The sequence below is a fragment of the Accipiter gentilis genome, chromosome 13, assembly GCF_929443795.1.
Source record: "Accipiter gentilis chromosome 13, bAccGen1.1, whole genome shotgun sequence".
Lineage (NCBI taxonomy): Eukaryota > Metazoa > Chordata > Aves > Accipitriformes > Accipitridae > Astur > Astur gentilis.
The window spans coordinates 29,357,516-29,384,465 of NC_064892.1; the positions used below are offsets into that span (position 1 = coordinate 29,357,516).

At 37.8% G+C, this 26,950-nt stretch overlaps 1 protein-coding gene across 10 annotated transcripts in view; it reads left to right on the plus strand.

Moving 5' to 3' along the window:
* The window catches only part of NAA16 (N-alpha-acetyltransferase 16, NatA auxiliary subunit), a 72,705-nt gene that overhangs the window by 39,449 nt on the left and 6,306 nt on the right, over positions 1-26,950 (plus strand). For 6 of the 10 annotated variants that reach the window (XR_007507933.1, XM_049815848.1, XM_049815846.1 and 3 more), the window contains 6 exons: positions 21,078-21,150; positions 21,386-21,555; positions 21,921-22,073; positions 23,574-23,702; positions 24,278-24,491; positions 26,603-26,796. Coding sequence is in view for 5 of the 10 variants with exons in the window: in XM_049815848.1 (XP_049671805.1) it covers positions 21,078-21,150; positions 21,386-21,555; positions 21,921-22,073; positions 23,574-23,702; positions 24,278-24,491; positions 26,603-26,796 (933 nt within the window). In the remaining 5 variants the exon portion in view is untranslated. Of the gene's footprint in view, positions 1-6,961; positions 7,134-13,743; positions 13,854-14,763; positions 14,992-15,548; positions 15,589-21,077; positions 21,151-21,385; positions 21,556-21,920; positions 22,074-23,573; positions 23,703-24,277; positions 24,492-26,602; positions 26,797-26,950 lie in introns of those variants that run through there. The other 4 variants (XR_007507936.1, XR_007507934.1, XR_007507937.1 and 1 more) reach the window with 4 other exon arrangements.

Sequence of the window (26,950 nt, forward strand, 5' to 3'; positions counted from 1 at the left end):
GATTCTTGAAGTAGCCACTGTATGTTGTGAAGAAATTGGCAATGTCTTCCTTCTGTTCATTATATGGCAGCCTCTAGGGAATGCTGTAAATATAGCCTGGGGCTTTTTAAATGTAAAAACTGTTGGTCATGGTGAACTAGTGGAAAGTGAGTGTGATTACATAAGACAAAGCTCACAACTGTAAAAAGTACTGCACCAGGTTGTACTTACCTGTTTGGATTGGAGAAAGGGAAGGAAATGGCTGGTCTGAACAAGAGCAGAGACCTTCCTATGCAAGTTACTAGTGTTAAGGAACAGACCTGCATTCTGAGATCCAGTACTTGTTTTGCTCAACTGATCTTGTAGTGTCTTGTAAGGACAGTGTGATTGACTCGGTGTGTTAATTAGCTAGCTTCTGGGTTGCTAAAACAACTAGCAGACTCTTAAGTATCACTTAAAGGAACTCATATGGAACAAGTGTAGGGAAATAGCTTTTACATGTAGCAAAACAGTCACAAGCAAAATGCAAAAAGTTGATATCTCTTCAGAAAATTAAATTCACCCACTTACCTGCATAAGTTGTTACTGTAGCTGTGCATGTTGGATTGAGTTGATAATTTCATTAGTGTGTATTACCCATAGTTTGGTAAACTCATACTTTGTAAAAGAATAATATTCTTGACGTTTTTGTAGTGTTTTTTAGGTAGTTGGTATCTGTCATTCAGAAACATGTTGCTGTTTTCTGTCAAAATATAGAGGATTCAGTCCTGAGAAGAACATGCTTTAATTAATCTGTTAATCAAATTTTAATTAGTCATCTACGTTAATGTATGGCTGCTAAATTGAAGGAAGAAACTAAGATGGGGAAAATATGAGTATAGACTTGAAGTGTTTCTATAATTTGTTGAAGTTGTTTCATGTATTAAAACAAATACCAGCAACTTCTGGTTCTCTTCTTCAAGAATATCTGGTTTTAAAATAGCTTTTAGAATATGGAACTATTAGAGAGATTCCCTGGTAAACACATGTGCCTCAGCTATGAGTTCAGTCACATTCTCAAATACCAGCCTGTGCCTGTTTGTACAATTCCTCTTGAAACACACTTCATTCTGATTATTGTTCAAGATGCTGAGAGGGATGGGATCCCCATGAATGTCCTGCTGCTCTGTGAAACTCGTTAAAGTCATTTTGTGTTTGTTTGTTTGTTTCTTGGGACTTCCCCCCCACCCCCCATGTTAACTTTATTTGGACAATTTCTACCACAAAATGCAAGAATTCTGGGGGAATAGTTACCTAGAAATGGAAGGCACTCTGCTAAACACCATCATGGTGGTGTTTACACTAAATCTGCAGTTTAAATTGTTCCCTTCATGCATTAAATCTATGCCTTTATTTGGCAGATACAGCAGGTGCCTAGTCTTCTCAGGAGGAAGACATGTTCCAAGGTGGTACTTAGTAGGTGGTTGTTTTTTTTCTTTCTCAACCTGCATCTTCCTACATCCGCTACAACCAAGACAAACGTCGGATATGGTGATACTTTTATTCTGATCTTACAGGTATCATTCACTCCTCTGATAGGACACTTCTTAAATCGAAAGGAGACTCCAAGTAAGGCACTTTACATATATTCTGTAATTGACTGTGTGCAACAGAATGGCAGTGGATACTGACACCTAGTTGGTGCCCTTAGTGCTGTCTTGATGATACTTGTATCTGTTCTCTTACATGCCCAAGAGTGGATTCCTGTTATGTATTGAGGAAAAGCACAAGATAACTATTGTCAGTGACTTCATTGACAACTTTCACTATTTTGCTAAAAGGAAAAAAAACCCCCAACAACAAACCCCCAAGCCTCTTCATGAGGCAGAATCCAGAGATATTCAAAGCACTTTTCATGATGATGCTTTTTGCCATCTTTCCTAGTGAGATTCTCACTTAAAGCTGAACACTTGTGGTAAATCTTCTTAAAGCATTCTGAGAGTTGCTGATAAGTAGCAAGTTTGGTATACCAAAGCAATAGAGAATGTACACGTCTTCTGTGATTTTTGAGGGCATATGGGTGTCACTTTCATTGCTTTCTTAAATACATCTCAGTAGAGGAGTATCAGGTTTGAGAACTTTTAGACTGCATGTGCGCATGCCCATTGGACCTGATGAGATGCATCCACAACTGCTGAGGAAGCTGGACAATGTCACTGCGCTGCCATTCAATCTATGAAAGGTCGTCATGATGGATGGAGTTTCCTGAGGGCTGGAGGAAAGCAAATGTCACTGCTGTTTTCAGGAAGTACAAAAAGGAGGATCTGAGGGGCTATGGGCCAGTCAGCTTCATCTCAGTCTTTGTGAAGCTGATGGAGCAAATAATCCTGGAAACCATTACCAAACACCCAAAGTGCAAAGTGTGGCTGGGAGTAGGTAGGATGGATTTATGAAGGGGAAGTCATGCCTGGCTAACTTGATAGCCTTCCATGATAAAATGACTACCTCAGTGGACAAGTGGAGAACAGCTGATACTGTTTATCTTAACTTCAGCAAGGCTTTTGACACTGTCTCCCATAACATAGACTGTTGAAGTACAGCTTAGTAGATAGTAAGGTGGACTGAAAACTGTCTGAACTGCCAGTCTCAGTGTTGTGATCAGCAGCATGAAGTCCAGCTAGTGTCCCTAGGCAGTTAACACTGGGGCCAGTAGTATGCAACGTCTTTGTTAATGACTTGGTTGATGGGGCAGAGTGTACCCCTCGACAACCTTGCAGATGATACAAAACTGGGAGAAGTGGCTCATGCGTGAGAGGATTGTGCTGTCATTCATAGGGACCTCGATGGGCTGGAGAAATGGGCTGAAAGAAAGTTTAACAAAGGGAAATAAAAGGTCCTGTACCCGCAGGACTAACCTATGCTCTAGTACAGGCTGAGGACTGACCAGCTGGAAAGCAGCTTTGCAGAAAAGGACTTGGGGCTTCTGGTAGACAGTGAATGGAACATGAGCCAGCAGTGTACCCTGTGGCATAGGTCAACAGCGTCTTGGGCTGCATTAGTAAAAGCACCACCGTGAGCTTGAGGGCAGTGATCCTTCTCTTCTCAGCCCTGGTGAGACATATCTGGAGTGCTGGGTCTAGTTCTGGGCTTCCCTGGACAAGAGCCATGTGGACATACTGGAAAGAGTCCAGAAAAAGGCCATGAAGTTGATGAAGGGACTGGAGTGTCTGGCATATGAGGAGAGGCTGAGGGCTAGGATTGTTTAGCCTGGAGAAGAGAAGGCTCAGGTGGGATTTTACATGTATAAATACCTGAGGACAAGAGTGAAAAAAGACAGGTGCTTCTCATTGGTGCCCAGTGAACACATGAGGTATTATGTGCACAGTTTAAAATACAAGAGAGTATATTTGAGTAAAAAAGACACTTTTGTCATGGGGGTTGTCAAACATGGGAACAGGTTGTTTAAGAAAGGTAGTGGAGTCATCATCCTTGGAGATAGTCAAAATGTGCCTGGGCATAACCAGGAGTAACCTGTTTCAGCTGACCCTGTTCCATAAAGGGGAGTTGGACTAGGCAGCCTGTAGAGATCTCTTCCAACCTTAATGATTCTGCGATTGTATCTTACTGGGTTTCACCTTCAAGTCTAGGATCAGGTTGTAGATGTTGATTTGCTAGTCTGCAACTGGTACTTCAGTACTGGGACAAGTGTGTTTTATGCAAGTCTGGCAACACCAAGATCCTATAGCAAACAGTGCAGAAAGGCACAATAAAGACGGATGTGTCTATATACATGAGTGCCTATATACAGAAGTATTGAGATCCCTAATCTGGATACTGTGATTTGGAGTATTTAGTTGTGATTTTTATATCCTTTTGCCAGCATAGCCCTCCTAATCAATTCCTACAATTTCTTGCTTCTTCGTTCTGAGACCGTTCACAAAGTGAAAAACAGGCACTTGTCACAGAATCTGCCTTTTAGAAATGGATTAACTTGAAAATACAGGTGAATAACTTGCTTTAGTATGAGGTTAAATGTGAGTGAATGCACGATTTACTACAACATGTCAAGTGAAGCATGCATAATTGCTGGTTTAAGGTAGGCACTTCCCAAAAGTGCAGGTTGTTTACTTAAGAGTGAAACGCGGTTAGGTTGAGGATGCTATCTATAGATATGAAGGCATCTAATCATTGTTTCAGCACAGTCCTCCAGCCATCATTCTTGATTTTGGAACTGTCAGTGGCACATATGGCATCCCTCTTTATTTCTGCAACGTTCCACAGCACAAATTCTAATAGACAATGTAATAGTTGTGCATTTGGTATTTTGTCAGAGATCATCTGCTTGTAGTCTCAAGTAAAGAGAAAGAGCTGTGTAAAGAATATTTTCAACTTCTTAGAAATCAGCAGTTACTTGGCCAAGCTGTTGATGTAGACGTTTGCTGAAGTTGAGTTTGCCCTCATCTAGTTGGTGAAGGAAAAGTAGAGGAAGACATACTGATAAAATTCTAGTAAAGTCACGATTGCATCTAGATTATTTCTCGGGTCAGATAGCTTGTGTTCACTTTGAGTAGTTGCGTGCTGATGGAGACAGTTTGTCCAGCAAATCTGCTGATGTTTGTAACATTATACAGCAGGGACTATCTGTGTGACACACTGGTGTGTGCTGTGTGCCTACTCTTGCCTTCCTGTGTTAATGCGTAGTTGTTGGGAGGTGCTCAGTGGAGCTGTTTTCTTCAATGCTTGACAAATGCCATATGTTAGGCTTTAGATGAGGTGCTGTATTTTGGAGATCAGTACTTCAATTTTTATTGACTGTTACTTATACTCACTATTCCAAGTGCCTGTTGCCTTCCTGTACTCTAAAGCAACAACTGCAATGGCATATATTTAAAGAGAAAATGGTCTTTTACCCTAAAGTAGTCTGCTCTGTGAGAGGTGAAAACACAAGTCCCATGATCTGTCATCTTCATTTTGGAGTTTTAATTCATATAAATTCTGTGCCAGAAAAGTTCATGATCTTTGTATCACAACTCAACTCTGTGTGTTGAAGGTGAGAGTAACGGGCACAGAATTTGTAGGACTCCAGCAGATGATGCTACTCAGGGAACTGATTCATGAGTGTGTGTCATGGAATTCAAAATGGATTATTTAAGGGCCCTGACTCATGGCCAGAGTGGCTCACATTCCCAATTGTCCATTCCATCCTTGTCCTTCAGTTGCTGCTTTTGCTGAAGGAACAGCACAGGTGTTTAAGTACCAGTTTCTGAATCTGTACAGCTTTAAATTTGTGCTCATTTTTGTTTTTCTTAATACGTTGTGCTATATAGCTAAAAGTGCAGTTGCTCAACAAACCATTTCTGCAGCAGCAGTCTCTAAAAGATGGTTGGATTGAACATGTGAAAATAGAAAGCACTGGCTGTCCTCATTTGAAAAATCTACCTGCAGGAGTTAGAAAAAATTCACGTGCTACGAGCAAGGTGCTTGTGTGTAGTGGGGCCAACACTGATAGTGTGTTTTGAAGAACTAGTTATTCCTGGAAGAAAGTAGTTTCATTTACTTAAGAACACTATTCAGAACATGTATGTCTCATACTGCCTTTGGAGATTTACTCACTTGACTTCCTTGATCTTGCCATAGAATACTAAACTTCTGTATCATCAATTCATAAGCATACTGCGCAGGTAACTTGCATTTTTTGATTGAATTTGTCATCTTCGTCACTTTAAACCATGGACTAAATAAGAATTGTAGGTGACTAACTAAAACGAATTCATTCTAATGAAGTGGGATATATAGCAGGATAGCAGGGGAGGCTATAATAAAAAGGCAGATTTGTCCTACATAAGGAAACTTGTGCGTTTGTGTTTCAGGGTGGTTTTTTACTAACAAGATATCCTGCTTTCCTCTAGAACTTTGAAATGTTATCTAAACAAAACATGGCTTTAAAAAAGTGAATATAGAGGAATTTTTTACTTACAGTTGATACTTCTCATACTATTTTAGAAGTATCGTTTTCATGATTTGTGGAGTCTTTTATAGTAACCACTTCAAGTACTGCTATGTGAATGAAAGGTTTTGAAATGTGACTGTGTATGTTTATTTACATGCTAAGAAACATTGAGCATTTATGGGGAAAATGTCTCAACACAATACAGTCTGTGTGTATATGAAATACTTTGATATGGGTTTCTTAATTCTTTTCTCTGGTATAAGAGACTTACTGTCTAGCTACTGGGCTCTTCCTCTTTTATGTTATAACTGGTTTTATAGTTTTTGTTCTTTGCTTAGTGCTTTAATTTCTGGAGTTTGTTATTAAAACATGGGTATCAGCAAAATAGCCATTTTCCTCAGTTTTCTATAATGCTAAACCTTTAATTTAAAAAGCCTGCTGTATAGTGTAGAGGCTTATTAAATTTTTTTGTCAGGCTTCTTCCAGTTTCTGAATACCAAGTATACTTGGTTATTTAAACTACGCTTATCATGTTGATATCTTTGTACTGGAACAAAGTAAACACAGTTGGCACAATATATGCTCTGGGAAGAAGCTGTAGCCTTCTTGGCATGTTCAAGAAGCAAAATCTTGTGTTTAGGAGTGCCACTGCATTATTATGAGTTCTGTTGTTCATGCAAAGTTACTGTTCAGGGTGAATGTAGCTGTGGCTCTTGGCAGAATGTTTCTGCTGAAAGCTAATAACCTGAAGTATAATCAATTGCATGGGATATAGTATTTTTCACATTCTGTAAACTGCTGTCTAGATGTATTAGAAATAACTAACAGTCTTGTTATTGTTCCTCAAGAGAGGGATCTTGAAATGCTACCCTCACCCCATCCCCACCCCCCACCCCCCCACCCCCCCAAAAAAAGTTCTCTTTGTGCTTGAGCAATATTCAGAAATACTCTTTGGTTCCCCATACATGCTAGTCTCTATATCCATGAGATAAAATCCAAAGAGTGAAGATCTTCAATTAGTCAACATCAAGGTTTGCGTCGATTGTGTTGCAGGTGCGTTGGTTGATTCCATTGAAGCTCGACATTAGTGCACATGTGCCCTTTTTCTGAGTAACTAAAAACATGGAGACTGTGAGGAAATACTGGATGAGAGAAAATGTCTGGCTGGAAGAAACATCAGAAACAACAGTCTCAAAAAAAGGTGTAAGACTGTCTACGCAGGAAGGTAGGCTGTCTCCAGTGAAGATCTTTCTTTAATCCTTTCAGGAAAGAAGGCATTTTCTCTTCTTGATGTGGAAAGCTAAAGTAATTTAAAGCAAGTTTCAACTGTTTTTGTAGTTAGATGCCCTCTGTGAACTATTGGTGGATTATGTAAGGAAGTGAAAAACACTAGTTTCACTAGGAATCTGTCTATGTTTTAAGAAGAAATAACTCTAAGATCAATCAACCAAGGAGGGCCTTTTGTTCATACTGGTTGTCAGTTCAAGTTTTAGAAAGTAGTGTCTCTGAGTTAAAATTCCAGGAGGGGAAATCTGGTAAGTGGACGTGCTTGAGATCTGGTTAACAACTGGTATATTCATAGCAAAAGATAGTATTTCTGCTATATAACTTAAGGAGGAGTGTCTTAAGGAGGAGTAAGGAAACTTTAAAATAAGTGGAGGAAGGAGAAGGATAAGAAACTTCATTGTAGGTCCTGCCCAGATAGGATGCTTCCACTCTGCAATGAGAATGGGTAGTGTAAAACATGTTGGTGGCTGACAATTTGGGTCCCTGAGGTAGCATGTAAGTCAGGGGCTGATAGGTGTAGCAGCTGACTTATGAACTACTTTATCAAGAGAGCTTTTTTAGTAAGTGGTCTACATTGGGAATAGCTGCTCCAAATACCCAGCTGAAGACCCACAAGAAATGCTCTCAACATCTCTGCTCATAGTTGCTCCTACTGATGTTCTGCTTATATGAAATTACTTGCTTTCTTTTGTGCAGTCCCCAGACTTGTCCAAAAGCTTTCAAGAAAACAGTTGCTCTTGAAATTAGTTGTGTGATGTCCACAGTGATCTCTTAGAACACTGGTTTACTCTGAATTTGTGTTCTTACGAGCGTCTTAAAACTTTCAGTACAGACTTGTGCTGCTGTTGTTAACTTATTCCATTGTGTCAACAGTTTTATGACTGGATGATTAGGAGTAATAGTAAAACTGGAAAGCCAAATGCTCTAAAATGAGGAATACTATTTTTCTGAATGTATTTACATACTGTGGTGTAATAGAAATTTTTTGGCAGTTTTCTCATATGCTGTGGCTTATGTCGCATCTCACAAGTTATTAGTCTTGACACAGTACAATAAAGAGAAGAAGTATTATCCATACTCCACACATTTAAAACAGGCAGTAAGATGTCAAGGCCAAATTCTGCAGGCATTGATCATATAACTCATGAGTTATGGTTTCAGGGAAGTTTATCTTTAGAAGCATTCACTAACATCAGTTGATGTGGAATGCTCAGCATGTTGGACAATCTTGTTCTGGATGTTTTAAGACAATGTGAAAATGAAAGCAGAAATCTGTTTTGTGGGTGTCAGTACTTTCATGGACCATTATCCCATTTCTTTCCCATTTCATTCACTCTGGTGTATGTTAAATGAGGTAAGCCCTCTCTCTTCAGGAAGAAATGTGTAACAAAATACTTTATACTGTGTTGCTTAGTATCTGTATTTGTGTTGCTTTAGAGCGGCTCCTTGATTTGTACCTTACAACCTGTTGTCTTTAGTGTAATTTAGACCCAGGACTGCTGTTAGAACAGTTAAGTCTGAGCTAGCCCATCATCTCTGCATTTTAGTATTATTTTTCTTCTATGCTACACTAACATCAAGAAAATGTCAGTTGTTTTAATTTACCAGATATCTGCAGTTCACTTAAGTGTAGATTAATTTGGGGTGTTGTGAATTAAAAAAAAAAGGGGGTAATCTTCAGATCCTCAGTCCTCTATATGAAGTGCTGTCCTAGCACAACTTTATGATTTATGACTATCTAACTGTAAGAGACTGTTTCATAAGGCTCCGTCATGTCTGTAACAGTATGTCTGGGGAAGAATAATATCCCATTTATAGTCTGTTTATTCTTTTGGGCTAATTCCTAGATGAAAGATGTCCAATACGCTTAAGCAATGTGTTTTTTTTCTACAGCTCTCTCTTTCTGTAACTGGAAATGGCAGATAAATGAGTAGGCTTCTCTAAATTATACGCAAACTTCAGTAGTAGACTGACATGTTAAATTTCTGTAGCTTATTTTGAAAATGCAGTGGAAGATCAGTGTTTGGAAGCATAAAATCAGAAAAGAAACTTAAATCAAGCCTTTAGTCTTTTGTGCAGTCCCTAGGTTTTATTTTAATTGTTATACATTTTATGGCTTGACAGCTGTGAGGGAGTTTTCCTGGGACAGTAAGTCTTTTCTGATGGTGGTGTTGCGGTCCTACTGAACTCTAGGTTCCTGCACAATAGTGTTCCAAATTCTATAACTTCTCATTGACAGTTTTGTAAACTGCTAATCTGTGTTAGCTGTCACTTCCAAAAAAGATAGCCTATGTAGAAATCTGATATGAACATCATAGTCAATTTAGTTAATATTTATGATACAGCTGAACACTAATGTTCATACTTTTCAAGTGTTCCGTAGCTTAACTATAGGCAGTGTATTTTCTGCACCTGTAGCCAATACACATTTTCATTGAAGTTTCCTTCAATTTTTGAGGGAATTTAAACTTTATATTGGTAACATAGCTAGATGTGTGATTGCATTTGAAAAATTATTTAATTACTCTAGTCATACCTTTATTTTCTGAATGGACAGATGCTACATCTTATGGAAGAGAGTTGAGCAGTTCTGACTGTTCCCAGCAATATCAAAGTTAAGACCTCATTTCCAACTCTGGCTGAATCCTACATTTTTTCCATCCCAAATAGGTGCCCTAATGGTTTGTTGATAAAGATATTCAAGGAGTATTGCTTTTAAAATAACTTTTAAGGAGTTGTTTAAATACTCGTTACTTTTGAAGCACTTAAACTTCATGGCTGGCTCTTGTATTTATAGTCATCCTACCTAAGGTTTGTTTCATTTAACATGAGACTGATCTTGTACTTCTAATACTGTTGCACAGCTCCAAAGGAGCTTGTGGAGTTGTACTTTCAGTGTGTAAACATACCTGTGCTAGACCTTTCCAAAGCAGCAGTCAATTCTTCTTGTGACTCATCTGCCATTCTGCTTGAGTAGTCTGCTCTCTGCGAAGCTGGCGTACTAAGCAGCTTTCCGCTAGCTGAGAGTACTCTCCCCTAAGAGTAATTCGAAAGTGCAAAGTCTTTAGTGCAGATGTTTGACACAAAAACTGGTTAATCCAGTCACATATGACTAGAAATGTTGCATGGATCAGTCAAAACTGCAAAACAATTGCAATGTTTATCAAATGCTACTTGTATTGTACACCTTACAATTCATTATGCCTGTACATAGTATGCCCTAAAAAAGAAATAATGCTGTTTCAGCAGAGCAAGTGTACAAAATACTATGTTACAAGTTACTTTTTGAATGACAAATACAAACTAAAATAATTTAGGTAAATGAAGGAAGCTCTTTCTTCTGGAGTGTAGTCTTTCAAGTAGCCTGTGTGGTCATTGGTGGTATTGACACTAGAAAAAAAGCATCACTTGTTTTATTTCGGGAGTAGCTGTTACCAGTGCTAGCAGCAGTGGACAGCAAAAGAAGTCTTCACTTCCACAACAAGTTAGTATTATCTTGAAATGCTGAATCGGAGTAGGGATTTGATGGTGTATCTAGTCAAGTGTGTACAGATTACACACAAACTTACTGAAATGCAGCTGTACTGTTCAGGAAGATACGCAGTTTACTAGCAATGATGTATATAATAAAGCACACGTCCAAACTTAATCCAGGGCAACAAGGAGCTCTACCTGTGCTTGATTTTTAGGAAATTTTAAGTTCTGAGTGTATCTGACACTGCATTGGATGTATTTCATGTTAGAAAGTGATGACAAGTCATTAATGGAGGTGTTTTAGTTGTAAGGAACTAAGTGTAAAGAAAAATCTAAAAGCAGATAAAGCTCTTACATCTCAGTCTTGCTATGAAAATATACAGTAAACCAAAATGTGTGAACTTCCTTAGGGTGTAGATCAGCTCTGAAGAAACATATCTAATAGAAGGCTACTTTCTCTGCTGCTTACAAAACATGTAACTGATTTCTCTAGATGGTCAGGGAACAAAGAAAGCTTATAACTTTCCAGGGTTCTGGGGTGGCTTAGTGTTTTGCTTTTTTTTTCCATTTTAAATACGGTACTGTGGAGTTAATGCTTTGCAGCTAGCCAGACCTTACAAGCTGGTAGCTCTTTGAAATTCCTGAGAATTATGTCTGCTTAGCCACCACACACTGAGAAATGCTGAAGTTACTGACTAAACACGATACCATAGGATTAGCTTTATAGGAAAGTAAATAATAAAAATTTTCTGCTAGGTGGGTCAAGATGGCCAGTTGTAAGCCAAGTGGAAAGGTGATTTTACAGGTACTTGAAGCTGACTGTAGAAGACCTAGGTTTCCACTGAAAGGTGGTGCAAGATTCTGTGCAGCTGCTTAGCAAACTAGATCAAGGAACAGATCTAAATGAAAACCCACTGATTATTTTTTTGGCAGTTGACTTTTATTTAGGTTAATTTAAAATGACCGTGGAACTTCCCTTTAGATGTGTGTTTCACTGCAAGTGACAGATTTTTGTCTTGCCCTGTGTGTATGCATGAGCATACACCCATCTTCAGCGGTGCTTTTCTTAGGGAAGCAGGAGTGAGTATTGATGGGTCAGTTGAATAAATTTAAAAATAGAGATGCACCTGCATCCGAACTGCTGTTAAGTTTCAAAGGCACACTTTCATTGGGTGTTACACAAAATAGTAAAGCTTCTTGCGGAAGAAACTTGGCATCTGTGTATGTCAGATACATAAGAAATCTAAGGAGACTTGTGTTAAGTAGAAGGCTGCTTGTCATGTTTTCCTGTTTCTACTTTCATGGTATGAGGTGAGAAAGTAACTTTTAATTGATTGTGGTTTTTATTGCATTCAGATGTTAGCCATATACTAAAATGTAACCAATGGAAATCCTCCATATGAAGCTGAATAACCTTTCACGATTGGAGTAATTTATTTTAATAGTCTCTATGGACTTGTTCTGTTGTTCATACCTCATTGGGTGGGGTAAATTATATTGGCTATATAACAAGTTGTGGACCAGAAACTTCTAAAGTAAGACTAAGGAAGTTTTTGCAAGTAAGTTAATGTGTAGTGGCCTTGAGTAAAAAATGGAAATATTTAGTCATTTGCATACCCTGCACCTTTTCCTTTTTATACTGATGAATCTGTCTATGTCTTATGTTTCAAAGTAGCTCAATGGGACATTTACTTTTTTAAATAATGGAGGAACATTGCTTTAAAAAATTAAAATCAACCAGTGTGAGCCTTGCTGAAGAGGTTTTTTGTTTCTTCTGTGAACTGCGTAAGCTTCTAAATGTTGTGATCTTAAATATTCTTTTAGTGAAATTTATAGTAAGCCATAGGAAATGGCACTTCTTTAGGTAGCTACCCATATACATCTTCCTGTGTGGATACACTGGAAGAGCCTGAACTCAGACCTTTTGTGCAGTGCAAGTGTGCCAACTGGCTTGTATGTTTGGCACGCTCTGTTCTTTGCCTGGATAAAAAGCACATCTCAATTCATGCCAATCATCTCTTGGTTGTAGATGAAGATGCTTCTTGTCTTCATTAGGCTGTAGTTAACCCTTTTTTCTAAGATGTAGCTACCCTCCCCCCCTTTTTTTTCCCTTGATGTGATTAATTGAATTTATGAGCTTTTATGAGCTTTTTTTTTTCCAGCCTATTGGCAGCTGGTTTATTTGAAGCTTCCTTCCCATCAGTATTTCCATCCAGAAAGGTACGGTCGGAGTGCCCTGGATTGAAACGCTTTTAATCATGTGATGGGGCCATGTTAGATACAATAGATCATCAGAAGTGTACCTTTGCTACCATTCATAAATATTTTTCAGGCCTGAAAGTTCACATCTAAGCATCTGTATTTGTAGAGATGGGGACTCCAGGTTGCAAATTTAACACATGGGCAGAGCTTAACTGGCTCCAAACCCAGGATCCTCCTGTGCAGTGTCTCTAGGGCCTTAGAGAAGGGGGTACAAGTTCCTTGCCAAACTGTATGTCTGTCTCATCCATCACAAGTAATCAAGTAGCCCTTTTCAGGGAGGCTGCAAAGTTGTCTCTGAGCAAAGGGAGTTTTGAAAAAGAATCATGCAAGAAATAGTAATTTAGAAGATGTTCTTGTTTGTGTCATCGTTGTATCGGAGTGTTTTTTTTTTAGTGCTAAGCTATTTCGGGGGAACGTTCTGTTTAGAATGGTGTAGACAGCATAGCATCAAAAGAAAAGCAACTCTTTATAGTATGCCTCTTCATTATTTTGTGGGTTCAGCTCCCCAGCTTTCAGCTCTGTTGTGTTGGCTGGTTTTGTGTGTGTGTGTGAATGATTACCACTGTCTCAAATTGACTGATAACAGAGACAACTCAAGAAAGGGGTGGTTTGGTACTGTTATTGTGTGCCACAGACAAGCCACAAGCCCTGTTCAAAATGTTGTCTTCAAAGGCCTTTTCCAGAACTCAGAGCCAGCAACTGTTTTCTGTTTTTTCTGTCTTAACTTAACTGGTAGTAAGTTCATAAATATTTTTCAGGGTCCATTGATACTGATTCTGCACATAGTGAGCACCTTCTTATCTCTCTCTTAGATAACATCTCATCGTAGCGAAGACTTCCAAGTATTGACGTAGTACTCTTGCGGAGTGTTTTTATTGTTGCTTCTCCATTTCCCATGAGGCATTTAGAGTATTGCTTCAGGGTATGTACTGGATACTTCTTTCTGTCTTGTGAAAGATACTCCTAATAATTTGGCCACGAAGACTCTCTGTTAATGTCAGCGTGGTTTTCTTCTGGCCCAAGGAAAACACTTTGCAAAGGCTGCTGTTGAAATGCTTAGTTTGTTATTCAGTCTTTAGGTATCCCAACTTTTCTAGACGATGACTGTTCTGAAGCTGCACAACAGAAATTTCCTTCGGGTACTCTGTAGCAAAACAATTTGCAACCGTTTTCTAGATATTTTGAGAAGTACAACTATTTTTCAGTTTCTTGCACGGACATAAAGATTCTTACCAAGTCTAGTGGATGCCTCTTCTGCCGTGCAAGTACAGTGGTGTCACAAACTCGACTACACCCCATTCTCCTGAATAAAGAATACTATTCTTACTCAGGGAACCAGAGATCTTTGTTCAAGAAGCACTACTTATAATATTGGTGATGGGAAATACTGTCAAAATTCAATTGTACTTTGAGATGAAAATGAAGGGATTGTATTATTCAGCTTTGAGACGTACTTTTCTGCTATTAAATTGGAATCTTTGCATCTTTAGGAGTTGGTTTTTCAGACAAGTACTCATCTGATTCAGAGATGTTTGTGTTGATCGCAAATCATGTGGTGCTTGGGGATCAGTTTGTGACCTGCAGGGCCACCACTGTCAGCACCATGTACATTACCTGCAAGAAACAAGTTTTCTTCAGGAAATAAACTACTGTGGAGAATTCTCTATTTAAGAAGAAAGGTTGTTCAATTCCCAGTTTTGAGGAGAGATAGCATAACCTTTCTTTGAAGGGCAAGAACACATGCTCTTCTCTTTTTTTTTTTTTTTTTTTCCCCCTGTATGCATTCTTTCACCTTAGTGAAAATGTGACATGCAGAAATATTGCCTTTACAGGTTGGTTTTTGCAGTCCTTCTCCCACTCAGAACCAGCTGAGAAATCAAGCTTCGCAGTGACGAAGACCACCCATATTGATGCTTTGAATCATAAGAAAATGCAGCCATCTGACATCTGAGCCAAATTTTCAGATTACAGAATAGTGAATATCTGTCTTAGGAAACACCCTATTTCATTGCCAGCACAGAAGACCTTCATCCTGTGGAAGATGAGCAACTTCATGAAGGGTATCCCCTTCTACCTGCTGTTTTCCCTCTCTCTTTCAGGCCCTTGTGCAGTAGACATCTTTTTGCTAGACCAGTAGAAGTGCTTTATCAATATGAGAGAAGATGTTCCTGTGAAATTACTCCCTTATTTTGAAGGGAGGAGAAAAGTTTAGCAGCAACCCACTCCCCTCTCAGGAAGGGCTACAGTTGTCTCTAAAATTGTCTGCAAACTGAAGGTCAGGAGGGTAATGCTCCATGTGAGAACTGCCTCTGAAATTAAGGGAATGCCTGTATAGGACATATCTGATACTTGAGCCAAAATACAGTTAGTGTTTGAACTTTTTCAGGCTGCTAACTATATTCCTGGATGTTACAGATCTTTTTCCTGCAACCGAAGGTTTTACGTACTGCTTCAGTATTGAGTGTCTCAAAGGAGATGTGTGTTTGTGCAAGCCCTTGTGTATGTGGGGAATAAGAAGCACCCAGACTTTTAGCTCTTTGGTTTTTCCAGTCTAAGTACTGATACTAGATGGCTTTTGACTATAGAATGATCCTTCTATGTCATCCTTCTCTTACAGTTCAATTCAAGAGCTTTCTGAGACAGATGAATCTGATTAGGTGAGAGTCTTGTGAAATTTCTTTTTTTTATACCTATTTGCTGTGATTACGGAGAAGTAAATACTCAGAAGTTTAAGAGAAGCCTCATTGGGTCACGTACTGGGAAGTGAAGAACTGTTGGCTAATTTTTCTCCTCTAGCCCTTTATGGAAGGTTATGAAGGGAATCAGGCAGAGTGTTCCCACATGGAAAAGGCTCCAGCTCTGTCATGGGGGGGGTCTCAAACTTGTAGCATCCATTGAATTTTGTTTGAAGAACAAGGTACAACTTGAGATGCTGATATTTCAGAACTTTGTACATTTGCCACTGAGGTGAGGTTGGACTATTTTCTGGGACAGCAGCGTCCTCTTAAAGACACCAGTTACTGTTTTGGAATGGGTTGCAGTGAACTGTGCAGCTGCTTAAAGGAGAAGAAAAAGTTACTCACATTAAAGTAACTGAATAATTAAAATTATTGTAGGTGCAGTACAGAACTGTGAATAGCTAGTCTTCAAAAATTTTTAGTTCTCTTTAAAAAAGACAACAACAAAACAAAAACAACCAACATGCAAATTCTTAGCTTCTGGTATATATGATTATTAGGCATTCCATAAAGAAACAATCAAAGTGGTTTTGTGAAGCATCAGTCTCCTACCGTGTGGTAATTCCCAGAAGTGATCCATTTGATGCATGATGATGATGGGCCATCTGAGTTATTTAAATGTCACTCTGCACATATTTGTGCAAAGCAATGTGTGACTTTGTTCCTGTCTGCTATCTTTTTACACTTCCCTGCTGTTTTGTAGGCTTTTCATTGCTGATGGTGTTCAAGGCAAGATAATGTACACCCTGCCTGTATCTCAGTAGTGTAAATATGTATGAATTTTGTAATAGTTAAATTTCTTTACAAAAGCACATAATAGAGCACATTTTTCTAGAGTATTTTTGGGATTTGTGAATATTCTTCTGCACTAATGCATAACTAAATTTTCTTAACTGAAGACCACCATTGCATCTATATCTACAGGTCAGTAGCATATTTCCTTGTTTGGGCAGCTTTATAGATGCACCTTGAAACTTTAAATCTCAGTAGCAGTATTCAAACTTTCCCTTTTGGCTGTTTGCTATTGAGAACAGTGCAGATAATACTAAACATGTTCTCAGGAATTCAGAAGGTAGGGACTCAAATCTGTGCAAAACCTTAAATGTATGGATTGCTTCTGAAACTGCCTACAGTAGCTTTTAATCCGTCTGTGCAGTGGAAATGCTGGTAACTTCTTACTGATCTATAATGGCAGCAACTGAAAAAGAAACTTAAATGTAGTGATTGTGTCTGATAAATTAACAAGCTGAATCCTTTTAAAAAAAAAAAAAAGCTCTTGACACAGCTTAAGTCTGACCACTCTATAGGATGTCACTATTTCTATGATTGGTATTAATAATTCAGTTCCTTTTCTTGCAGTTGTTTCATTGAAGAAGGAAATACAGCATTAGTGTTTTCAAGGCTGTCATTGAAACAGAAGTCTATTACAAAATATTTTGCAGCTGCTGTAATAATAGGATATACAATCAATTTAGTAATTTAACTTCCATAATAATGAACCATAGAGTTTAGGTCTCTGAAAAATTTGCATCCCTGCTTTGTACTCATGGGCTGATTTCATCTTCCATTATGTATTTCACCTCACTTTTGTTATATATGTTTCTTAAAAACCTTTCAGTGTTGCTTTTCTCTTTACTTTCATTCCTTTGTCATTCCATTCAACTTGCCTCTTACATGGAGTATAGAGGGGAAGAAAAAAATCGAACTAGGACTTAGGCTATTGTAGCCCTAACATCCCATTTGTTCTTATCTTTGATAGTCCCCTTTTGGTCTTTGTCTAAAGAAAAATTTCTGTGGCAGGAGTCACTTGGTATATGGCATAGCATGCAGCACAGATTTCCATTTAATGACTGGCCCATAGGTGCCACTGTAATAGCTACAAGCGATGATAAAAGAGCTCTAGCCATCAGCCATTCACCTGGAAAACAGTAACTTTCCCTTAGGCTGTCCCTTACAAAAGGGGACACAAAATATTTCTCAGTATAATCAGGTAGTTAAAAACTAATGCTCGCAGGAAAAAGTAATTCAGAATTGGGGTTGAAGTGAATTGTGTTCTTGTTTCTTACAGCTTAAAAAGAATTTAAGATGTGTATGCATGATGTTTATTCCAGTCTCAGTTTGTATTTCTCAAATATTCATTTAAAGGCATTTACTCAAAGTTTACTTATGAAACCATCTTTTCCAATGGAAATAAACTGCATGGGAATGGATTAAAAAGACCATTCTGGCCTTTGTGGAATCTTTGCTTCAAGTAGTACAGAGTGTGGAAGATGCTTTCTTAACTTTCAAGATTTACTGCACTTGAGAAGAATCTGTACTGGTTTGTGAGCATGTGCAATTTTAATCTTTATATAAGGTATAGGAGGGAAAATGAGCACTTCGTTTATCTCTGCTAGTGGGGAAGGCTAAACCCCATTTCCCCCTTCTTGGATTCATGCTTCTTAGCTTATTGTTCTTTTGTAATGAAATTAAAGTTGTAGGTAGTGACCTGTGAAAAGGTTTGAGGTTTGAATTTTTATTATTTAAGAGGCTTCTGAAACTAGTGGCCCCAGTTCTGGAATTGGCTCCATTCTTGTCATAACAAAACCTGAGATTTGTTGATGACTTCACTTATGCTTTTGAAATACCTTAAGCTTTTTCAGATCCACGGCAAGGGAATAACTGAAACTTTTTTCCTAGAATAATACTGTTTGAAATTAACTCATGGTCGGTGTCTTGGTATTTCCAGATAGCTCAGCTTGATTTTTAGAAATTGTAAAACTATCTTTATGAAGAATGCTGTAACGTTTAGAAATAGTAAAATATTATTGCCTTTAAGATGGCAGTGGTGACTCTAGAATACAGCTAATAGATGGTAGTAAATCCAAGAGACAGATTTTACTACTAAATTTGCAGTTAATATGGACACAGAAATTAGGGTTCATATTTCCAGATCATTTGTTCCCTGAAGCAGCAGATGAATGTGGAATTATTTACTTAAATTACTAGCAAGAGACTGAAGCATAAGCATGAAAAGGAGGAAAAAATTCTGAGTAGTCATGAGAAACAAAGATACTGTCATTTTCATCAAGAATGCATGCAATAACCTAAGAGATTTACATTGTTTTTGTAGCTGTTGCTTTCATTGAATACTTGTTTCCAAATGTGGTGTTCAAAGTATTTTTCATGAATGACAATTCCAGTGTAGTTTCTTGGTCTGTAGAAGCCAAAACCACTGCAGAGTTCTGAATATGGAAGAACTTACCATCTTTTAAAACATGGTACGGTTTGGTATTGTCCATTATCTCAGGATCAGAGGATTTGATTTTGCTGTTGCTGTGAACTAATTGAAGACCCTCCTGCTAGGAAGAGAGGCTTTCTTACTGTATCACTACCCCCGATCTATCCACTGCCAACTCCCCCGATGATGGGACTAGTAACTGGGCATCTGTATGCTGAGGTGGAGCAGGGAGTAAATCACCTGTAACCCTGGATACAGCCACTAGCGCTGACCCAAAGCAGAGACCAGTCATGTGTGGCTTGGAGATGATGGCACCTTTCTTTTTGGTGGTAGCATGGTGTTTGTCCAGCCGTGAAGCCATACTCCAAGTGTGCAGTACAGGAAAAAATGATATGGCTTGGGGGGTGGGGGGTATGTTTATTAAGGAAATGAAGGGGTCTTTCTCCCTTTACACACAGTTCACTTGCAGTCTAGTAAAGCTGGTTGGTGTCAAAGAAATTTGAGTGTACTAACAGCCAGATGAGAATAACTTTGGGAATACTTCAAAGTTGCAGTGAAAAGCAGCAAGGAAATAACACTTAGCTCTGTTGCATTTACATACACATTACAAGCCTGCTACCTGAAGCAGATGCTTACTTCTGCATTTGGACTCATTGTAGAGAAGAGAATCTTCAAAGATTTTCTGAGGTGGTTGAAAGTTTCTTTTAGGAAATAGATGTCTGAGGCCAGAGAACAGCTTAATGCATTTATTTGCTTTTGTCTATTTACTTGTGACTTCTTTACATTCCTTTATCACTTTGTAGTTATTTGAACTCTAGTAACATTTAATTGTATTTGAGATTTTGCTACCAGAAACCATTTCTTACAAGATTTGCCCAGAGCTTTCCAGAATGTGTGTGTGTGTGTATATGTTTATATGTTTTATTCTACTTGAGATATTTACACTGGCTGTGTATGACTTGGGCATCTCACCTTCTCTGCTCTCTTTGAAACAACTTGTCCTGCTTTTCTTGCCTGTTGTGCTGAACTAGGTTAAATACAGAATCCTTCAAATCGTATACTTTGATCTTCTAGAACAAGGTTTATTCCCTTCCCGTCCTCTCCCAAAGTGTATCTTGAAGTGGATGCATGCTTTGTCAAATTCTGCTTTTTTAAATTTTGCTGTCTCTCCATGACATTTTTGATTTTACTCTTGCAACCAATTTTTTTGATGTGAGATCATCTTACTTTTAACCACTGAAGGTTTAGTGTTTAACCATCTATAGGTTTCACCTGACTGGTGAATGTAGCTGTTATCCTGCTATGCTTACAGTCAAATCCTATTTTTTAAGTCCCTTCTGTGTTTTGGGTATATATCGTAGATTGTATTGTTCTTGTTTCCTTAAGAGGCTGGTTACTTGCTGGATATGGCAGGCACATTTAGAATGTAGCTACAAAACAGGTTGAGCATTTCATAAAATGCTTAGAAATACTACATGGCACTTGTAAGCCATAGTCCTGGTATTGGAATATTTCATTGTCATGAAATGCACAGATACTAACATTTGTATGTATTGTAAATGTCAAACTTGTCTAGTGTGAGTGCAAAACTCTGTGGGTGAATTTTGAGTCAACTGTGGAATAAACAACATTGTTGACAAGGTCTGATTTTGGAAAATGTTAGCCTTAAATCGATCGAGATATAGATTTTTATAGGAAAAGATGCAGCCTGGATTCTAGGCAACAATACCTTTTTAACAACAACAAAATATCTTTAATGGTACATAACAGCCTGCCAGAAAACCACAGAAGTTTCTTCTGTATCTTCATTGTTATGGGAAGTTCATGAGGTCTTCTCCAAAGCACCTTTCTTCAGTTGGATCAGTTTGGACACTTAAAAACTAACAGCATAAATAAAAATTCCAAAATACAACTTAAAAAGGATACTAATCAAATGTACTCAATTACTTTCTGCTGTAAGCTGCTAAACATTACACCTGTTTCCCTGCTGTATCACCAGTTAAAATGGGTGATCAAAGGTAGCATGTGAAAGGTGAAGGAAATTATATGAAGATGCATCCAATTTTTTTCCAAACTAAGTAATTATTGTAGTGTAGTTTCTCTAATCTTGCCCAGGTATTTTTTTCAGTGTGTTAATTTCTGTAAACATGATAGTAGAACATAACTTGAGGGGTTTTTTTATATGCAGGTTTCTACAATCCAAGAACTTGTTACTGGTTATGAAGCCTCTTTGAAAACTTGTGACCTTTTTAGTACATGTGGTAAGTTTCTATGGTCTTACATTAATTACACTGTAATTACTATTACTGTTTATGGCGGTTACCAAGAACTGTTGAAGCGTTGATACTTTTTTGCAAGAAAATAGTTGTAATACCTTCTAGTAAATGAATGCATTGCAGAAAATATTTGCTGAATTTGCCAAGCTTTGTTTTTAGCGTTTGTTTTTCAAATGCAGTCTTAAACCTTACTGGTCACTGTACTTCCATTTTGTTGCAGAAAACGGAGAGAAAGAGCCCCCAACGACACTGCTTTGGGTTCGATATTTCCTGGCACAGCACTTTGACAAACTTGGCCAGTGTTCTTTGGCCTTGGATTACATTAATGCTGCAATTGCAAGCACTCCAACATTAATAGAACTATTCTATTTAAAAGCAAAAATTTACAAGGTAAAAGTAAATTTGGACATGTAGAGTACCTAGTTTATTAAAAAAAAACAAACCACACCATCAAACTGGTGTGAATGTGTGGATAGTATTTCAGTTAGCAATGGGTATGTGCATCAGTTTTCATGCGTTTTTTTGGGGGGCACTGTTCTGTCAGGAAGAAAATGAGAACACTTTTGTTTGTTTTGCAAAGCAAGTCACAACTTGCAGCAAATTGTGATTCTGAAAAAATCTGGGGGCAGGAGGGAGTGAACAATAATATACTGCCTTTTAATTTCTGAGGGAGAAATAGCAGTAACTATAGATTTCAGGAGTTGGTCAATAGCAGGCTTATAATGAAAGTTAATGATTTAATTTTTTCCTAACAGCATGTAGGTAACCTCAAGGAAGCTGCCAAATGGATGGATGAAGCACAGTCTTTGGATACTGCGGACAGATTTATCAATTCTAAATGTGCTAAATACATGCTGCGAGCAAATATGGTGAAGGATGCAGAGGAGATGTGCTCTAAATTCACAAGGGTAAGTATATTGCTTTAATGAAGAGCGGTTTGTTTGCTTCTGGCAGTTTATTTTTCACTCCTGTAACTTTTGACCAAAAGTTTTATTAGTGTCCGTTTTTAAGATAATGAATGCTCTTACACTCAGTGGTAAATAACTATTGAGAATCAGAAGGGTTTGGATTGGACGCGACCTTTAAAGATTATCTAGTCCAGCCCCCCCTGCCGTGGGCAGGGACACCTTCCACTAGACCAGGTTGCTCGAAGACCCATCCAACCTGACTTTGAACATTTCCAGGGACGGGGCATCCACAGCTCCTCTGGGAAGCCTGTGCCAGTGTGCCGCCCTCCTCAAAGTAAAGAATTTCTTCCTTATATCCAATCCCCAGTAATTCCATCTGAACTAACTGCACAGGAATGTGCACTCTATTCGTTATGATTTGGCATTAACATAAATTAATTTGGACTTGAACATTTAGTTGTTTTAAGCTAGTACTACAGACAAATTTTGTTAAAGCAAATCCTATCCTTAAAAGGTGGGCTGAGCACTTCAAATCCTGTGTTTTTGACATTGAACAAATTTAGATTCTTAAACATCAGCTTTACATATTATGTAATTAAATATGAAGACATATATGGGATTTCCTGGAGCACAGAAACTTATTAGGCTTTTTAATTCTTAATTTTAGGTGTGAAAACACTTGCAAGTGAATCTGAGCTTTCTAGATATTTTCACGAACAATTGAAAATTTGATTCCAAAAACTCATTGTGTATGCTTGTTGGAAATGTTAGAGCAAGAAATACAGAAGTCTAGCATAGGTACCTGTGGTAAGATAGGATAAATCTGATCTTAACTCAGCTCACATTTAATTGAGTTGGGTTTTCCTTCTGGTATAAAGACTGTTCTGAATGTCTGGTGCTAGCATTCACGTGATGTGGAACGTACTTCCAGTTTGTTTATTCTTAATCTAGAGGATTGAAACTATAAAGAATACATCTAGGATTTTTTCATGTAAAGGCATGAAGTATAAATGTAATGTCACTTATTTAGACTAACAAGTTCTAAGAAACTTTTAATTATTCATACTACATGATAAATCAGTAAACATATTGGTGGATTTTTACACTAATAGATGCCACATTCCCAACGGGGGGGGGGGGGAATACAACAAAAATTATTTGCTGAACTTTTAAGATTATTAAAAATAGCATTGTTTTCTGCCCCCAAATTGTAAGATTGTGTATACAAGCATGAGTTAATCTTAAAAATCCATTGAGATGCTAATTTTGTTCCGATAATTTTTTTTTTCTTAAATTTTTTAAATTATTCTTTTCTGTCTTGGGGAGCACAGGGTATCACAAGTATTATTCTCACTCACTGGGTGATTACATCCATTTTCTATCGTATTCCAAGTAGTTAAAAAATTGATTGTTTCCTACTAATGGCCTGAAACTAGCCATAGTTGTAAAGAGCAGCAGGTAAATTATAATAGCAAAAAGTGATAATTACACTTGTTTCAGGAAGGAACTTCTGCTATGGAAAACCTAAATGAGATGCAGTGTATGTGGTTCCAGACTGAATGTGCTGCAGCTTATCAAAGGCTAGGGAAGTATGGTGATGCCTTGAAGAAGTGCCACGAGGTAGAAAGGGTAAGTAGGTGTGAAGGCCATCAATTTCTTTTCCAATATTTCTCACACACTAATGAAGATATTTGCTCATGTCATCAGTATAATTTTCTTTGCATATAAAGTTTCTAGTATAATGATTTTTAAAAACTGCTTAACACTTGGTGGTTCATTGTAATAGATAAGATGTCATGCCTAGCCATTATGTGAAAAACGATTATTTGAAGCGAGAAGGATTCAATATAAAACACCATGTCTCCTAATGATGCAACTATTTGTGCATTAAGTGTATGCTGTCTTTTACCAATTGTTTTTTTAATCAGAACAACGACATTTCAGTTTGCTTTTTAAAAAATGCTTCAGTCTTTGAACAATCACATTATAGTTTCTGTTAAAAAAAATGAGATTTTTCTGGGTGGGCTTTTTCCCTACTGACAGGCTCTCTTGGATAGTCAGTATTGTAAGGATATTTCTATGCCTGTTAGATATTGCCTGTAAATAATACCAGTTGTAACTTCAGTCATCTGCATCTAATTGAAAAAATAGACTAAGCTGGGGAAGTGCATAAGAGTTGTGTGTTTTTTCTTTATTTCTTGAAGCATTTTTTTGAGATAACGGATGACCAATTTGACTTCCACACATACTGCATGAGAAAGATGACTCTTCGTGCCTACGTAGATCTTTTGAGATTAGAGGATGTGCTCAGGAAACATGCCTTCTACTTCAAGGCTGCTCGATCAGCAATTGAAATCTACTTGAAGCTCCACGATAATCCTCTTACCAATGAAAGCAAAGAACAAGAAGTGAATTCAGGTATCTGGACCATAATGGAGGCTCACATGTGTATGACACATGTAAAAGCTTATTAAGCTAAGTTATGTGCCATAGAATAAATACGAGCTGTAGCATACACAAGTTTTTCCTCTTTTCTGTCGCAGTATGGTAACTGAAAAAAATCATAGATAATATGCTACAGCTTTCCTCTTCTTTGCTCTGTTCTCCTCTCATCATATTGTAAAACTAGGTCATGAATGAACATAGCTATAGTTGGAATACTTGGGGAAGAATGGCATTTCAGAATATTAAGAGGAAAAATCAAATTCAGTTCAACTATTTGTCCATTTAAACAAAAGATAAATGTCATTAACAGATAAGTTATGAAACAACGGATAGATTTTGTGGGAAAGCAGTCTGAATTGTAAGAATTTTATTTTGATCTAGGGTATTTAATTTGTAACATAGTAATACTAGTTAACACTGCATTAAATTTTATCATTTTCCACATAACTTCAGGACCAGAGAATACATGGATAAGTATGTATTAGCAAAATAAATATATTTAGGAAATTACTCAAAACTAGTGTTAAATGGAAAGCAGACTTTCTTAGGAAACCGGTGGGGTGTGGTTTGGAAATCTGAGGATTCAATGACAAGTGAGTTATGAGTTTTTTTCCTCTAAGATAAATAGTTGCTTCTCCTTTTGTGGAATCACAGCTACTGGCAGCACTGCAGTGGCTGTTGACTAAAGGGATGAAATTAATGTCTGGCTCTTTGCAAAGGGAAGAATGTTTGACATGGGGGAAGAAGTTAAACCAAAAATGCCACTTAATATTGCCAATACATTCTTATCTTTCACTCGGAGGTGAATAAGTTTTTCCATATCTGTCGATGTATAATGAAGTACATATAAAAAGAAGCACATTTCACAGCACAGTTGAACTTGCATCTTTTTTCTCTCCAACTTTAATTTGTTCCTGTATATAATGTAAGATCGGTGTGTGACAGAGGATCTTGATAGCAATATGTCATAGAAGCTAAGGTGGGGAAGGGTCTAAGAAGTCGTGTTAGTTCATTTGCCTGCTGTGTATTGGGATTCAGTGGACTCAGCCCCAGGGGAAGACAGCACTGTATGAATAAGGTAAAAAGTACGCTTGCTTTTCCTTGCTTCCCTATCTCCAAATGGTGGCTGGGTTCCGGTGGAGAGGTCGTGGTGCCATAGCCACAAAAAAGATGTGTTATTCCCTCAGTAGCCCATTAGTCTGTTCCTTGCCACATTATTAGCGCAAATCCTGTTCTTAGTGAAACACCACAGTAAACAGAGTGGAAACTACAATATTATTCTGGCCAAACTGGTCAGGTCAGTGTGACAGCAGGAAAGGAAAAAGAGGGGTGAATGGAAAGGTTGAAGGCTCTTCACTTCTGTGTGAACTTGTAGGAAACCATGTTTTGTGCGTTCTGCTTTTCATGCAACTGTTAAACCTTCTTGGTTATCTAAATGCTAGTCCAGCCTAAAAATCTGAACACAAGCAGCAGCCTGAAGACTCATATAATGGTCCTGCTAATACATACCAGAATATTTTATCTCTCCTCATGCCAACAATATCAGTTTTTGCTTGCATCTGTTTAGCTATCCCATGGCATTTGCAGAAAATCAATGCAATTATCATGGCTGTATATTGTTCAGACACTTGAATGAAAAATAACAAGTTTGTTTTAAGATGGAGTGTAAATCCATCTGGATGTTTCCAGTTAGCATTAGAAGGAAGCTGAGCTACAGTTACTATGGGAGTTCATTATTACACTTGAAAACCATTGTCCTTTTCTAAGGTAAAACCTGGCATAGATGCAACAACTTTACGTAGTTAACCTTTCAAATAGTCAAGGTTTCCATAACAATTATGTAGGAGCAAATATGCAAGATCGAGTGTTGGGTTATGCTGTAAATAGTAATCCAGTAGTTATGTTGGACTGTATAGCGATGGTGGTCTGGCAAATGCTGATATTTATGGAAATTGCTGTAAAAGTATGCCATTTTGATATGGGGGAGGAGCGTAGTGGCATGTCTGAGTGTTGTTTGAAAGAAACAAGATTTTTAATTAAATATTCTATTAATACAAGTTACCATTTGTTACCTTAATCTGTAGAAAATCTCTCTGCCAAAGAACTGAAGAAAATGCTTAGCAAGCAAAGGAGAGCACAGAAGAAAGCAAAACTTGAAGAGGAAAGAAAACATGCAGAAAGAGAGCGACAACAAAAGAATCAAAAGAAAAAGCGAGATGAAGAGGAGGAGGAAACTAGTGGACCCAGGGAAGAGCTAGTTCCTGAAAAACTGGAAAGGGTTAGCATGGTCTTTCATGTTAAATTCATGTGATTATCATAAAAAGCTTATAATACGGGATTACTATCAGGTTCTCCTAAAAGAATCCAAGGGTTTTTATAAAATAATTTTTGCATGCAAAGATACCTTTTAGTAGTCTATCTGTGTTTACACT